Source organism: Pogona vitticeps, chromosome 4 (assembly GCF_051106095.1).
Source record: "Pogona vitticeps strain Pit_001003342236 chromosome 4, PviZW2.1, whole genome shotgun sequence".
NCBI classification, from domain to species: Eukaryota; Metazoa; Chordata; class Lepidosauria; order Squamata; family Agamidae; genus Pogona; species Pogona vitticeps.
This window is the reverse complement of record NC_135786.1, coordinates 115,650,336-115,667,632: the sequence shown is the minus strand read 5'-3', so window position 1 is coordinate 115,667,632 and position 17,297 is coordinate 115,650,336. Positions and strand designations below refer to the sequence as shown.

Here is a 17,297-nt window from a genome sequence, read left to right as displayed (position 1 = left end):
GGTTTTCTGAACAGTACACTTGTCATAGGGTCATCTGAGAGTGTTGCCTCGGCCTAGCTTACTTAGAGTCCTGTCAGTGGTGCAAGTTAAGTCTAAGGACTACAAAGCCCACTTGACCTTTTCACAATAATATCTGAGAGTACTGGGGTGTTCTTATGTGGGCAGACCTGTGAGAAGGAGTGTTGTATCTTGGCTAGCTGAATTTGGACTCATTCAGCCCATTTTAGCATGTGCAAACTCCTGATTGCTCTCTGTCCAAGCTTACACGTGAGTTTTCGAACCCGTGTTTGTGACATTCCCTGCTTTTGCATTCCAGTTATTTATGATTTTTGGTGTGTGATCAATTTCCTCCTGGATGCCTGCAGAAAAGTTTTCAATTTCATCATCTTCAGCACTGGTAGTTGAAGCATAGACTTGGATGATGGTTATGTTCATACATGTTCCATGGAGTCTGATTGAAATTATTTGGTTAGATCTTGCATTATATCCCTCAGTATTAGAGCCACTCCATTTCCTTCTGGATTTTTTCATTTCCAGAATAGAACACTTTGTAGTTCACAGACAGAAAATATCTTGTTCCAGTCTTTAGCAGAACAGGAATTATCTTTTTGCAGTGACTTTAATTCATGGACACGAAGTATTGCAATGCTAATACATTCCATTTCTTGCTTTACAATTTCCAGTTTACTGTGACACATACATAGACCAGAGTAGACCTTTGGTCTAGATGGGTGGAATAGAAATTGAATGAATGAATGAATGAATGAATGAATGAAAACATACATACATACATACATACATACATACATACATACATACATACATACATACATACATACATACATACATACATACATACATACATACATACATACATACATACATACATACATACATACATACATACATACATACATACATACATACATACATACATACATAATTTCTCAGTAGCTGACTGATTGCTTTCCAATCTGAGAATTCTTCTTACCCTTCCCATTAACTGAAGAACCTGAGACCTCCCTTATAGAAAGCATGTGTTTCCTTAATTTTCAGGATTATGGTAAGAGATACAAATAGAGAGACTAGATTAGATACACAAGAGGTTACAATTTTTTGTTGGCCATACCAGTCAAGCCAAAAACTGAAGTCACCAGTACCTCTCCTGCAGACAATTTCCCTACTACAGCATGCTGCCTGTCTACCTTGTGGCCTCTTTCCTAAGGAAACAGCGTGAGCAGTGGGAGGAACATAAACTGGCTTGAGTGTGCTGCATGAAGGTATTCCATATGTCTTCACACAACAGCACCAAGAAGCTGCCCTCCCTCAACTTTCTCAAGGAAGGCACCAGCAGAAGATGTATTGCTGCTCCTTGAGTCACGCTGAAAGTACTGACTGAGTACTGCAAGGAGCCTTCAAACTGCATTGTCTACTCTAAGCAAGTCCCCACCTTTCTTGCTCCAGGAATGGCTGGCAGCTGGGTTGGATGACCTCCTTGTTTTCCTTCCAATTCTAAAGCAGGTATCAAGAAAGATGACTACCATCCCCCTCTGCAGTTTCCACACTGGGTGGAAAGACTGGTTGCCCTCTTACTATAGTGTATACGCTGAGCCTAATTACTGAAGTCTGGCTTAACTCCATAGACTGTGAAGGAACAACAAAATGAAACAGACAATATCCACCGAAGCAGTATGCCCAAAGAAGAATGATTAATCAGTGTCCAACCAGAGCACATAGAAATCTGTATTACCGTCCTCAGGAGTCATAGTACTGACTGCACTTTTTTCACAGTGATAGATCAATTCATTTGGCAATTACTCTGACCAATTTTTGGCAGCAGTTTCAGAATGCCCACAGATTTTTGACTGGAATTTGTAGATACCTATGTAATTTTAAAAAAATGTTTGTCAAATTGGAAAGAAAAATAAGGTAATCCTTACATCTTTGTGCTACTAAGCACGGATTAGAAAACCTTTTTATTTAAAAAAAATCATGGCTGCAGAACAAAGATAAAAAGACATTCATTTCTTTGTATGTCATAGCTCTTCTCATAGTTCCACCCCTTTCTCTTTGCTCACCTGATTTTAGCCAGCTGGATAGTTAGTGCTGGGGTACCCAACCCCAGGTCCACAGCCCATTACCAGGTCATGGCCTTGGCAGTACCGGGCCACGGAGACAGATCTCCCACCCCCCCTGCACATATGCCCCCCACGCACACACACAAGCACGCACCAGTGCCCCGCCCACCTGCACGTGTGTGTACAGGTACCCCGCCCACCCACGCATGCACACACAGGTGCCCCCGCCCAAACATGTGTGCATGTATGGGAGCCCTGCCCACCCACGCATGTGTGCATGGGTACCCCACGCACACCTGTGTGCAAATGGGTGCCAAACCCCCTGTGCACAGACACCGCCCACAACCAGTCTGCGGTTTGGAAAAGGTTGGGGACCACTGGTTTAGTGAGTTAGATATTTGGCTTTGGAACCAGAAGCTGAGCATTTAATTTCTCACTATGCCAGCCTGTATAGTTTTGGGAAAGTTGCACAGTCACAGAGCACCCCCAAAAGAATGGAATGGTAAACTGCTACTGAGTATTCTATATTGAAAAAATCATGGAAAGGTTCACCACCAACAGGAGTTGATCTGAGAGCACATGATTAATTATAATGCATTTTATTATAAGGACAAATTAGTTATGCGGGAGTGGGATATTGTAGAAAGAACACAAATCAAACAGACTGGAAAAATATAAGTTAATACATTTCTATCCATTTTCTCTTGTTGTTGGAGAACTGGCATTTTCTTCACCAACTTGAAGTTGCCAGCCAATCAGAAAATAAAATTCTGGATTCCCTCCACTTCATGCAGGTCAGAACAGCAAAGGGCAAGACCATTCTCTTTCCCATTGTGCTGCTTTATTTGTTTTTTCTTTTGTTTTTGTCATCTATATAATCTGAGGACCCAAGAATTTCGTTGAATAGATAATTTTTGCATAAGATTCTGCTCCAGGCCACAACTGTATGGCAATCCCATTATCACACTATTGAGAAGTAACAGTAAAAAGCATCAAATGCATACAGCCAACTATATAAATGAAATATAAAATACAATAAAAACAATGCTTGGTGCATGCTAACTTGAGAAAAATGAGGCTTGATCCCAGTCCTTTCTCCAAAAAAGGCAAAACGCAAGTACTCACCGCTGGACTGCACTTGTTGGCCCTTGATTTGTCTTCTGTGCCTTTGTTGTTGGAGCTTCTGTGCTGACCGCATGAGTGGAGGCAGTGACATTGGTCTCCTCAGTTGTCAAGGAGAGACTAATGGCAGTGGAACTGATGGCATTATAAGCAACAATGGGAACATCACTTGTTGAGGATGATGGACCTAGTGTAACAACACAAACAATTGCTTGCAATCACTTCCCTTAGATTATTCTCACTATGGACCTGCACCTTAACTTCAGCTAATGTGTCATGAGATAATCTGTAACAGGATACAATTCCATCTACATGGATCCTTTATCAAAAATGTCTGAGCTCTTCTGTCATGTCCAGTGATAGCCTATCTAGCATTGGGAATGTAAGTGTATAATTGCTTCTACTTCTTTAATACTATTCAACTTAACTGTCATGCCTTCCTCTTAGGAGAAAATGGGAATGTCTGGTCCCACACTCCCCCAGATGTCACTGGATTGCAACTCACATTATCTTTCCCCCTTGACTATGTCGGCTATGGCTGAGGGAAACTGCAATACAGTGACATTCCAGGGGCCAATATGCTCCCCATTTCTGCTCTAAAGGGTATAGGTAGTTTGCTGAAGGAGAATTTTATTAGTGATTGCTTTCCCTCTTCTAGACCTAAACAGCAGCAGCAGCACTGGCAGGAGGAGAAGGTATGTCACTATTTAAGGTAGTTTTATGGCCTTCTCATTTGCAGAAAATGTTAAAAATATGCTTAAAATGGAATAGTAAAAATAGTATGGGTTGGAAACAAGTAGGAAGAAGCCCAGTTTATTACATTTCTAGTTTCTAACGTTCATAATTTCTAGAGATTCTGTTTTTGGCAGAACTAAAGATATCAATTTTGTTTGTTTGTTTAGTCGTTTAGTCGTGTCCGACTCTTCGTGACCCCATGGACCAGAGCACGCCAGGCCCTCCTGTCTTCTACTGCCTCCCGGAGTTGTGTCAGGTTCATGTTGGTTGCTTCGCAGACACTGTCCAGCCATCTCATCCTCGGTCGTCCCCTTCTCCTCTTGCCGTCACACCTTCCTAACATCAGGGTTTTTTCCAAGGACTCTTTTCTTCTCATGAGATGGCCAAAGTACTGGAGCCTCAGCTTCAGGATCTGTCCTTCCAGTGAGCACTCAGGGTTGATTTCCTTTAGAACTGATAGGTTTGTTCTCCTTGCAGTCCAGGGGATTCTCAAGAGCCTCCTCCAGCACCACAATTCAAAGGCATCAATTCTTCGGCAGTCTGCTTTCTTTATGGTCCAGCTCTCACTTCCATACATCACGACAGGAAAAACCATAGCTTTGACTATTCGGACTTTTGTTGGCAAGGTGATGTCTCTGCTTTTCAAGATGCTGTCAAGATTTGTCATCGTTTTCCTCCCAAGAAGAAGGCGCCTTTTAATTTCAGGGCTGCTGTCTCCATCTGCAGTGATCATGGAGCCCAGGAAGATAAAATTTGACACTGCCTCCATATCTTCCCCTTCTATTTCCCAGGAGGTGATGGGACCAGTGGCCATGATCTTAGTTTTTTTGATGTTGAGTTTCAGACCGTTTTTTGCACTCTCCTCTTTCACTCTCATTACAAGGTTCTTTAATTCCTCCTCACTTTCTGCCATCAGAGTGGTATCATCTGCATATCGGAGGTTGTTGATATTTCTTCCGGCAATCTTAATTCCGGCTTGGGTTTCTTCCAGTCCAGCCTTCCGCATGATGTATTCTGCATATAAGTTAAATAAGCTGGGGGACAATATACAGCCTTGCCGTACTCCTTTCCCAATTTTGAACCACTCAGTTGTTCCATGACCAGTTCTAACTGTTGCTTCCTGTCCCACATATAGGTTTCTCAGGAGACAGATAAAGTGGTCAGGCACTCCCATTTCTTTAAGAACTTGCCATAGTTTGCTGTGGTCCACACAGTCAAAGGCTTTCGCATAGTCAATGAAGCAGAAGTAGATATTTTTCTGGAACTCTCTGGCTTTCTCCATGATCCAGCGCAAGTTAGCAATTTGGTCTCGAGTTCCTCTGCCTCTTCGGAATCCAGCTTGTACTTCTGGGAGTTCTCGGTCCACATACTGCTGAAGCCTACCTTGTAGGATTTTGAGCATAACCTTGCTAGCGTGCGAAATGAGTGCAATTGTACGGTAGTTGGAGCATTCTTTGGCACTGCCTTTCTTTGGGATTGGGATGTAGACTGATCTTTTCCAATCCTCTGGCCACTGTTGAGTTTTCCAAACTTGCTGGCATATTGAATGTAGCACCTTAACAGCATCATCTTTCAAGATTTTAAATAGTTCAACTGGAATGCCATCACCTCCACTGGCCTTGTGTCATTATATATTCTGAAATATGAGCTTCATTGTAGTTTGAAAACCACCATATCTATACAAGTAAAATATGCTGCAGACTATAAGCAACAGCACAGAACTAAAATGTTATCTGACTGGGGTCATCTAGTGGATAATGTCAAAACTATGGTGATTAGAACCTAGTCACTCTGTGGATACTGAGAAACCTCAGACAGCTGACCCCATTTCTCCTAAGCATTCTCTCTTGCTGAGAAGTTTTTTTTTTTAGCTATTTGGAAAGCAAAAACATTTGCAGAGAATTAGAGGGAAAACTAGGTCTGTTAAAGCTTTTTCTATCCAAGTTTTTCCTCTAAAAATTCTCTTTAAAAGCTAGGGAAAAACCAGGTAAGCCCACCCTGCATTAAGATGTGGAGTATTTGTCCATCTCTATTAGGAAAGCACTGATCAGGTTTCGCCTCAGTTATGTTATATACAACTGACCTTAAAACCTAGGAAAAAATAGCAAATAATCCACCATGTCTAAAGAAAGTCTGATCTTACAAATAAACAAGGTCCTCCCTGTGAAAGTTTCTGAGGATGCTCTGTTTGAGCGCAGATTAACCCATCAGTGTGTATTCACAGAGGCCACGGAGGAGAAACAACAATGTCGTGGATGAATTGAGATATGAAAGCATGTGTTGTGGAGGTCTATAGACACAAACCAGTCTTCCCAGTGAAATAGGGGGAGAATGGACTGTAATGTCACCATCCAGAAATGTTTTAGGATTATAAACTTGTTGAGGGCACATAGGTCCAAGATGGGGCATAGCCCTGTTTCTTTTAGGTACTGTAAAGTACTGTATCAGGAGAAGAAGCCATCTGAGATACCCTTGAGTTAGCTCCTTTTGCCAGGAGTGTGGATTTCTTCCTGGAGGATGGGAAAAGGTGGAGTGTGTACCAGATACAGCCCATGGGTGGTAAAGCAGAAAATTCTATTACGTATCCATGGGTTATGATGTTGAAGACCCAGGCAGAGGTAATAGAGTCCCAAGCATGGATGAATGGTGCCAAGCGTATATCTGTAGCTGTTGTTACGTGAGGTGATGGTGATAAAAGGTGCATGTGTCGACCTCAGGCTGGAGCATGTCAATATTGCTGCCAAGGTTTCCTGTCTGCCTTTTTGCTTGTATTTGGCAGAGCATGAGGCTGGGGTAAGGCACTGGTGATTAGACCAATCAGAAGTCTTGGACCGCTCAGATGGTAACTTGTAGTGAGAGTAGAGCAGGGGGCTTTTCCAGTGAGGGTGGAAATGAGAAGCTCTTGGGTGGTACAAGTTTATGCCCATTTTCTTTGCATTGCTTTTCTTTTTTGTGAAAGTCTTGAATACAGTCATCAGCTGTGTCGTTGAAGAGATCCTCTCTGTCAAAGGGGAGGTCCTCAGTGTGGGACTTGGAGTCAGCTGGGAGGCCCGCTAGGCGAAGCCAGGCATGTCTGTGCAGAGTGATACTCGCTGCCATGCTCTTAGCTGCACAATCTGCCACATGCCAGGAGGAGTGGATTTGTTGCCCAGGCAGAGCATAGGCCTCTTGTTTGTTTGTTTGTTTGTTTATTTACTTTGATTTATACCCCGCCCATCTGGCCTAAAAGGCCACTCTAGGCGGCTAGAGTTGAAAGGAGATGGCCGAAAACCATTTTTCTGGTGGCAGAGCAGCAATTATATTCTGAATTTTTTCCCAGATGAACTGGTGGTAAGCACCCATCATGGCTTGATAATTAACTATGTGCATGTGGAGTGCCACTGAAGAATAGATTTGTGAGCAAGCAAGCCTAGTTCACAGCTTTCCTTATTATCTGGGGTGTTAAGAGCACAGCCCTTGGATCTCACTCGGACAATGGAAGAGGATGTTTAAAGAGGAATTTAGCTTTGTCCTGCTGGACCCTGTAGAAGTTATCAATCCTACGGGATATTGGTGAGATTGAGGAGGGCTTCTGCCAAGGCTAATGATAAGGCATGTTAGGTGTCAAGCATCGCCATCTCAATAGGGATGTTCATCTTCTTTTGGATGCGGGTGAAGACTGCATCCTTAGCTGGAGGTACTGGTTTAAAGACTGGCAGTTGCAATGATTTTGCCATTTCATCAGGTCATCATATGAAGAGAAATCCTCTAAGGGAGAGGAAGAGCTGGCATCCTGGATGTCAGAACTTAGGAAAAGGGGTGAGGATCCTGGGACAAGGACAGAGCCTTTCCCTGGCAGAAATGGCAGAGCTGTCATCTGGTTGTCTTTCTCTTACCGGAACAGAAGGAGTTGCCAGCAGCTGAAGTAAGCCTGGTAGTAACTGAGAGGTAAGTTAGGAGGAGGCAGAAAGACCTCAGGTGAGGTGGGCCAGAGAGCCAAGGCTTGAGTGGAAGCTGGGAGAGAGCCCTGGTGGTGGCACTGGTCTCATGGAAGGCAGACAGCAGGTTCGGAGAGATCAGCCCCGAGGGTTGGTAGCGTAAATTTCTTGAGATCGACGATGAGTGCATGTGCATGATCAAGACCTGCTGAGCTCTCGAGACTGCTGGTGACTCCTATATGACTGGGAGGGCCAGCCCATGCCCCCGCACATGAAGCAGGGAGGGCAGAAGAAGGGTGCGTAGTAAGCATCCTCACGATACCAAGTGCTCATTAATGGAGATCTTGAACAGTGTGGTCAGTATCAACAGGGCAGTGATCGCGAGAACAATAGTGATCTGGACCTCCTACTCTCCCTATCGTGGTGTCCTGGTTGTAGAGACAGTTGAGTAAGGGAGAGGGATCTTGATTTTGACTGTCATTCATCCTTGGACAGTGGAAGCAAGGACTGCTGTTGCAGCAGACTCAGAGGCAAAGGCACTCTTGGTGAGGTGGCAATACTCTGCACAGAGGGGCTCAAGCATTCACCCTCTAAGACTGAGACCTTATACTGGGCATCAATAGTGGGTGCAAAGGTAGACTCTCGATCGATAACTGCAGATCTGAAACTGCCGTGCCTGCGATGGCATCTACAGGCTGCCACTTCTTGTTCATCACGTCAATATGGGGACCGCTGTGCATTTATGGCTGCTGCGCTCCAGTTTCTTCATTGATTTCAATGGCGGTTTTGAAGAGGACAAAATGATGGATTCTACATCCAGGGCTGTCCCCAAACGACCTGACTGATCCACCTGGGTGGTCAAAATCATCCTAGGAGTGGGATCCGTGACTTGGAGGGTTTGTTCCCAAAGAAAAGATTAAAACCAAGACTGATGATCCTTGAGCGTAAAGGCAGTAAAGCTTTTACAAATTTTACAGGGCTGAACTAAATGGGCTTCACCTGGGCAAAACAAGCAGGTACCATGCCCATTGGACTGGGGGATTTTCTTGCCACAAGTGGCACTCTTTTTCATTAAGGTAGAGACCATAAATTGTTAGGAAAAGGAGATGGCACAGCTACGGGGGGGGGGGGGAGCGTAAGGGGAACCCTCTCTATGCAGAGAAGAGAGAAAAAAGGTGAAGGAAAAAGGGAGAGAAGAAAGCAGAAGGTTTCTCACTAAAGAAGGAAGGTGAGAAAAGCAAGACCCTAGAGCAGTCCTTCACATGCTGTCACAGCAGCAGAGATAAAAAGGACTGAGGAAAGCAGGGTGTTTGTAGTATAGGCTAAGACACTTTCGCTTTTGAGGCTCTGGAATTTTTCAAAGCAATGTTGCGCATGCGCACACACCCATTTTGTGTGCATACCTGGGCACCATGAAAAAAACCCACATACTTTTAAGGTTCCCTTAACTTCTTTTAACAATTAAAATCCTCTTAAATCTATCACTTAACTTGGAAACCATACTGAGTTCACCATAAATAGAAACGGACTTGATGGCACATAATACATCTTCTAAATAATGGGGCAGATTTACTTCAAAGAAAGGAAAGCATGTATAGGACAGAATTGTCTTTTGATTAAACAGTGATAGCTATTTGGAAAAAAAAGAGAATGGGTCCCAGGTCACACACATAAAAAAAGTAGCAAGATGAGTTCATGCAGGAGGGTAAGCAACCTTTTTTTTCCCTAAAAAGAATTAGAACTTTAAAATACTTGTCCACAAGCTCATATTGTATACTACTCTGCAAAATATGTCTCTGGGTTAAGGACAAATTAAAAAGTTATAACCTGTTGTTTGTAATGCCCCCTCCTATCACAAATGACTTACAGAATGCCGAATTAACTGATTTCCCAATATCAGAGATGTACTCCTGTGCACCTCTAACTGAAGGCTGTAGGAACAGTAAAAATTATGTGCAGAAATATTTAATTCATAATAGCATTGGAATATACATTTGAATAACATTACTGTGCTTTAAAAATATAACTCTCATTAACATAGTTTGTAAATGCACTGTACATTATTTTGGTTTGGATATTAAGATCTACGTAATAATAATAATAATCATGTTCCATCAAGTCAATTTTGACTTATGGAGACTCTTTTCAGGGTTTTCCAGGTGAAGAATCCTCAGAAGTGGTTTACCATTCCTTCTTTCCAGGGGTTGGGCTGAGACTGTGCAGCTTGCCCAAGGCCACACAGGCTTGCTCTACTTGAAAAACACATAGTGGGCAGTTGAACTCTCAACCTCTGGCCCTCAGCCAGATACCTAAACCACTGAGCTATCCAACCAGCTAGGATCTACGTATATGCACACATGGAAATACATTTTGGGCATAATCCTAGAGTTATGCTGGTATTATGTATAACTGTATAGGCCACAGCAGTGAATTTCCACTAATTAACAGGTTGCCACTCTCATTTCTGACTGTGTGCTACTTGTTTGATCCCACAGAAAAAGCATTGTGAGCAGCAACTTTATTAACAAAAATCTGCTGCCCCATTTTATAGTTACATTTAATGTTTTCCTTACTCTCACCCAGAAATTCCTCCTCTCCAGCTGTCCCAAATCTATCTTGAAAATAACCAGATTGTGTCAAATTGAAATACTGACATCCAAGACTAAAACATGAAATTCTGAAAAAAATTCATGTAAATTGCACTGCTTTGAATATGCCAAATTACTTGTGTGATTTAATTTGAACACGAAACATTATCTGTTCAGTTGGAGATCCTCCCTTTAGCTCCCCTATAAAGCCATCAAAAGTCAACACCATTCCTACCTTGATTTACCTCCATCATCCTGCTGTCCTGGGGCTTCACTGCAGCAGTCACAGAGGTTTCTGGCTTGTGCTTAGCATGCGTATTATTACAGTTATTGGTGGACAAGGTCAGCAGCTGATGCTTGGAGAACTTCTTTGGTTTCTGCAGGCCACTGTCATCCTCCAGCTGAGACACACATACATGCTGAAGATTATTAGGCAAAGTTGAATAAACATTGGCTTGGTCCAGCTGTCCTGGTTCATGATTGTTCAGCTTGTAGCTGCCTTTCAAAGCAGCCCTCCTATAAGGCATAGGGGAGGGAGGAGCTCTTCCAGTGGCAGGGGGTGCAGGTACTCGATTCACTAGGTTGCAGGTGGCAGCTGCCTGCTCAGTTAGCTGCTGAGAAAGCCCCGTTATTTGCCTGGTTTGACTTAAACTACTGCTTGGCCTGAAAGTGTGACTGGCTCTTTCCACTGTCTGCCTATTCACAGAGTCTGAGCAACCATCAGAAACTGGGTGGGGAGGTATCTGATAAGGGCTGCTGGTGGTTGTGGATTCACTAAATAGGACTTTGGATCCCCTCCTGTGTTCTTCAGCTTTGCCTTTCTTGGCCGGCTCACACAGATCTGTACGCTGGTTGCCTTTGGTGAAGGCTTCTGTCTCCCTGGATGACATTTTAGTTACTGGACTTATTACCTCACAAGTCCTCTTTAAGTTACAGTTGTTTGCTTCATTCACACTTGACCCAATTTTGTCTCCGCTGACGCTAGGCACATTATCCTGGGGTTCCTCTCCAGTGACACTGCAGCAGGCTTTCCCCCAAGGCTTTCCCCCCTCAATCGTCTTTTTCCCATCCTTGGTTTCTTTCTCTGCCTTAGAAACTGGACCAGGCCCATTTTGCCAATGGCTTTTAACCATTGATTGTCGATTACCAGTACATGTTTCTTCACTGTCTGTCCTATAACTGTCTGATGTGTCTGTGGTGCTATCTAAAGCAGAATCAACATCATCTATGCAAGTCACTTCTCCAATATAAGTCTCCTTGATGCGTTCTGTGTAAACACGCTGCCGGGATGGAAGGATCCACACTGGAGTTCCTTTGGGGCCTAAGGTCCTTGTTCCTAAATCCTGCTGGGAAGCAGTGAGCTCCTTGGGTTTAAGGGTAGGGCCTCGATCTTTGCTCTCTTGAGAGAAACTAGAGGTCTGATGTGTGTCTTTCCTGGTTTGGTTTACTACAATATCTGGCTTCCCATTGGTGGTTAAATTGCTGATGTAAGATCCACAGGCAGTGCACTTCCCTTCTTCATTAATCACTAGAGGCTTTCCCTTCTCAGAGTGCCCACCGCTGGCTTGTGGAGCAAGCAACCCTACTGTGTGCCCACTGCCCTGATGTTCCCAACCGGCTTTGCCAATACCATTCTCATTGCGATGGAGATCACCATTGATATAAGCTGACAGATCTGGCTTGGAGATCAGTGGGCCCCTACCGAGGGATAAGAGAACTGAATCCAACACCCGTTTCCGACGGTGCTGCAGGCGTTCCAAGTAGCGGACTTCAGCATCCCGTGCAGACTCATCTTCAAATCGCACCCGGGATGGTGATGGCCCTCGCTTCCTCTGCTGTCCACAGCTGGACTCCCCACTAGATGAGTCACTCAGGTTTCCACTGGCACGGGGATCTCCATCCTTTAGAACAAAGTTCTTTGCATCCACCGCAGAGATCCCAGAGGCATCCCTGAAGCATAACATTAAAAAGAAGAAGCAGCAGCTGTGGAGTTGGTCAAGTTAATCAGACCTGGGCCTGCACTATCTGTTTCCAAACTTCAGACAGAGAGACACCATTTAGTTTAATGGGCATCTGTTGAAGTCTAATCAGGTGTCAGTCCTTGGGATATTATTTATGGCAATTCTACCCAAGCTGATCTCCCCCTTCTGTCAAGATTCATCCAGTAATGTAGTATGCATCTGAATGTCTGTGTTTACATCATACAATAACACCCCAATACCATTTGCTGTTGCATCTTCAAGATAGCAAAAAGCACATACAAAGCGTTGTTTAGAGAGTCTGGACAGTCATTGAATAAGGCCAGAATGCAAACAACTACTTAGGACTGATCAAGGGGCTTCTGCTTTTCTATCCCATGGTATCAAGACTGAACAGCACCCACAACTAAACTGGTAGGATGCATTATACTTTTAAAAGCAAAGATGACATGCGACATGATAATGACCCACATGACTCATGACTTAAGCACAGTAACTAACTAAACAAACAATCATGTGGTATTGTTAAATAGCTCTTGCTGAAGTCTGGGAAGATGGTGCAATATCACATGACAGGTTAAGAACTGGCCCTAAATGGGTCTCCATGTAGCATATGAATAAATTCAAGCTCACAGACAGGCAGAAGCTAACCTTATCTTGCCCTAGCCCACTCCCAAAGAAAGAACAACAAACATTTGTAAAACAGCTGTTTTTAATTCATCTCCCAAGAAAGTGCAAAGGCCTCTCTTTGATGTATTCAACTTTTTTTCAGATCATAACAGTGAATTTTAAAAGTATTAGTTGTGGCTCTTCATTACTGTTTATTTCCAGACTGCCCAGGAAAAAAAGAATCCTTCTATTTGCATAAAGGACTTCATTCCAGTGAAGTCTCCACTAGTGGCTTCTCCTACCCCTCTCATCAACTTCTTCACCGCTCCAGGATCTGGTTAGTGCAGCTTCTGAGGAGGCCACAGGAATAAAAAGGAATCAGCAAAATCTTTTTCATATGACCTTTTTTTTCTAGTAGAAGTGCCCTACAAATGGAGTTTCAATGGTTCTTGTGGATTTTTCAGGCTCTTTGGTCGTGTTCTGAAGGTTGTTCTTCCTGACATTTCGCCAGTCTCTGTGGCCGGCATCTTCAGAGGACTACTCTGTTGCTGTTTGTTGGATAGTTGAGTACTTATGGCTGTGGGAATAGCTGTTGTCCTTTTCAGGAGATAGGGTGATGATGGTGATCAGCGTATTTTTGTTGTGGATGTATTGTTGTGATAAGGGGGAGAGATTATGTGTCACTGTGGTTAATGGGTGTCTTTAGCTGGTCTTTTTTGTACAATGATCCCTGGTCCTTATGGCTGGGTAGAGTTCATTGACCTTTTGCAGACTGTATTTTTCAGTGCTGGAAGCCAGGCCTTGTTAAGTTTTGGACTTTCCTCTTTTTTGTTGAAGCTCTGTTGGTGTTTATGGATTTCAATGGCTTCCCTGTGTGGTCTAACATAATGCTTGCTGGTGTTGTCCAGTACTTTAGTATTTTGAAATAGAATTTCATGTCCAGCCTGTTTTAGGGCATGTTCAGCTACTGCTGATTTTTCCAATTGTTTAGTCTGCAAGTGTCTTTCATGGTCTTTGATTCTGGTGTGAATGCTGCATTTTGTGGTTCCAATATATACCTGTCCACAACTGCAAGGTATCTGGTATACTCCTGCAGTGGTGAAGGGGTCCCTTTTATCCTTTGCTGACTGCAACATTTGTTGTATTTTTGTGGTGGGTCTCAATCCTTTTTATAGGTTGTGTTTTTTCAAAAATTTCCCCATGCAGTCCATGACCCTTTGATGTATGGCAGAAATACTTTATTTGTGGGTGACTGTTTTTTCTCTTCAGTGGCAGGCGAATGGATATTCCAAGAATGAAATCAAAAGAGCCATCAAACCAAGAAAACAACACCAAATTGAAGAGGAAAAACAGCCACCCACAAATAAAGTATTTCTGCCATACATCAAAGGGGTCACTGCATGGGGAAACTTTTGAAAAAACACAACCTACAAACGGTACTCAGACCCACCACAAAAATACTGTACAACAAATGTTACGGTCAGCAAAAGATAAAAGGGACCCCCTCACCACTGCATGAGTATACCAGATACCTTGCAGTTGTGGACAGGTATATATTAGAACCACAAAACGCAGCATTCACACCAGAATCAAAGACCATGAGAGACACTGCAGACTAAAACAACCGGAAAAATCAGCAGTAGCTGACCATGCCCTAAAACAAGCTGGACATGAAATTCTATTTCAAAATACTGAAGTACTGGACAACACCAGCAAGCATTATGTTAGACCACACAGGAAAGCCATTGAAATCCATAAACACCAACAGAGCTTCAACAAAAAAGAGGAAAGTCCAAAACTTAACAAGGCCTGGCTCCCAGCACTGAAAAATACAACCTGCAAAACGTCAACTCTACCCAGCCACAAGGAGCAGGGATCGTTGCACCTAAAAAAAAAAAAAAAAAGCTAAAGACACCCATCAACCACAGTGACAAATCATCTCTCCCCCTTATCACAATACATCCACAAGAAAAACACACTGATCACCATCATCACCCTATCTCTTGAAAAGGACAATAGCTGTTCCCACAGCTATAAGTACTCAGCTATCCAATAAACAGCAACAGAGCATGGACAAATTTCCTACTCCAGTCCTCTGAAGATGCCAGCCACAGAGACTGACGAAATGTCAGGAAGAACAACCTTCAGAACACAGCCAAAGAGCCCAAAAAACCCACAACAACAACTAGCAAGTTTTCTTTGGCATAAGACTTTTTGCATACTCTTTCATGGATTCCAGCCCACTTCTTTAGATGCATCTGAAGAAGGAGGCTAAAGTCAATGAAAGCTTATGCTAATTAAAACTTTCAATTTTTACTGTTCCTCAAGACTCTTAGGGCTTTTTTCTGTTTTTCCTTTTCCTTTTTGTCTTGTTGCAACATGTTAGCTTAGTTGAGCTGATTTCCCATCTCACCCCATAAATTATAGCTAATATTACACTAACATTTTACTGCATTTTCTTGTTATACGAAAGTAAATGTTTGCATTTAAGCCCACAAATGCAAATATTTTTTCTGGTTTTGAATCAATCAATAAATAAACATTAATATTGCAAACCCTGGCTGTTCTATCTATTTTGTATTTTTAAAATCTTATATAGCATCTCATTCTTAGATCTATAGCTCTGAATGGACCGGTACATGTTAACACATTGTTGGAACAGAGTTATATCGACAAGATGACATCTACTGCTGAGGAGCCAGTGCCAAATTATGGCATGTGTTCAGTATACACAGCAAACAGGTATAGTTACTGTATAAAATGTGAGGGAAGGAGTACAAAGAGAGCGGGTATGAGAAGAGGTTCAAGTGGTTTACAAGTATGAAAAACAAGCAGACAAAAAAAGCATTGTGTGTGCACACAAAAAAAAGCACATGAACTGTGAGTGTTAAATGTAGGAAGCGTAACTCCGTCCCTTCTTTATTACTCTTTCCTGCTCTGCTCTCCTCCCAGGCCCGAATCTTCCTGGAAGCAGTGATCGTCCCTGGGGAAATTCTAAATCTTACCTCCTTTCTTGGGAAGCAATAGGCAGGATGTGATGACTGGCGCGAAGGGGGTTCGTCCTGGCCTTCATACGAGCTCTCTGTAGCAGCTGCTTAGCCTGCTCATGCCTGGGGCTCAGCTCCAGCTCTGGGTTGGGAACAAAGGCCCTGCAGGCAAGGCAACAGGGAGCAAGGAACAGAGGATTAAAGGAAAAATAAATAAATAACAAGGATTAAGAGAGGTTTAACAGTGACAGGCAGATGCAGAGGCAACATGCTCACGGAAGCTGGGGGTTGGTGTTCCTGCAGCAGTCTGAGCTGACACTAGGTGGCATCTGACTAGACCGGGACCTAACTGGTCTTTTGTAAGGCAAGAGATCAAGTGTGCCTTCAAACTAACCAGAGGTCAAACAGCAGGAAAACCTACAAAGTGAGCATTGTGTTTGGCAGATCATGAAGAATCATACATTTAAGAGGCAAGGGAAAGGAAAGGAATGTGCTTGTTAGTAACTTAATAGTCACCATTGGATTATCTGAGTGGCTTGGCCAAGAATAAAAATGGAAGAGGGAATTCTCTACCAATGTTCAGAGAAAAACAAATTTATAAACAATATACATGTGTGTGTGTGTGTGTGTGTGTGTGTGTGTGTGTGTGTGTGTGTGTGTGTGTGTGTGTGTGTGTGTGTGTGTGTGTAATGCATAATGCAAAACAATGTATCCTTAGAACAGCTCATGCTGACAGGTTTTTTTTAACTGTTCTGACCAATGTCTAAAGAAAACTACTGTATAAATTATTCCAGGAAGACACATTAAGGCAGATGTCCACAACAGCCAGACAGCTATCAACTGAGTTCAGTTGATACAACAACAAATTTTTTTTTACCACAGTTAACGGCAAAAACCCTTCAAGGATCTGTACTCTGGTTAATAATTAACTACTGCAGAATGTTGCTTCCACTCTTGAAAAGAGATTACCCAATTATAGACTTGCTTAGGTTCATAATAAGTCAACAACATATACTTCCTGTATAAACAAATCAAATATGCAAAATAATGCAAGCCAGTATGTAAAGTTAAATGTTAGTGCATTTTCAGCACAAGACTCTTCTTACTTTAGAAAAGCCATTCTCCCCATGCTAACACAAGAAAGACAACATTCCCAGATAAACCGTTTTTGTTTTGTTTTCTTTGCACTAAATAAAATATTAAGCTAAAAACATGTTGCAATCACTTTTTAATAAATACTGACTTGTTCCATGAAGTCTTTATTCATTCTCTCTTTCCTTTG

The 17,297-nt window shown here is 42.8% G+C and overlaps 1 protein-coding gene across 3 annotated transcripts in view; it reads right to left on the bottom strand.

Annotated features, from left to right (window-relative positions):
- Nucleotides 1–17,297, bottom strand: part of KIAA1614 (KIAA1614 ortholog) — a 66,237-nt gene that overhangs the window by 24,181 nt on the left and 24,759 nt on the right. For all 3 annotated transcript variants that reach the window (XM_072998146.2, XM_020789762.3, XM_020789760.3), the window contains exons 4-6: nucleotides 16,034–16,177; nucleotides 10,676–12,390; nucleotides 3,204–3,387 (exon numbers count right to left, since the gene is read on the bottom strand). In XM_072998146.2, the coding sequence (XP_072854247.2) occupies nucleotides 3,204–3,387; nucleotides 10,676–12,390; nucleotides 16,034–16,177 (2,043 nt within the window). The remainder of the gene's footprint in view (nucleotides 1–3,203; nucleotides 3,388–10,675; nucleotides 12,391–16,033; nucleotides 16,178–17,297) is intronic.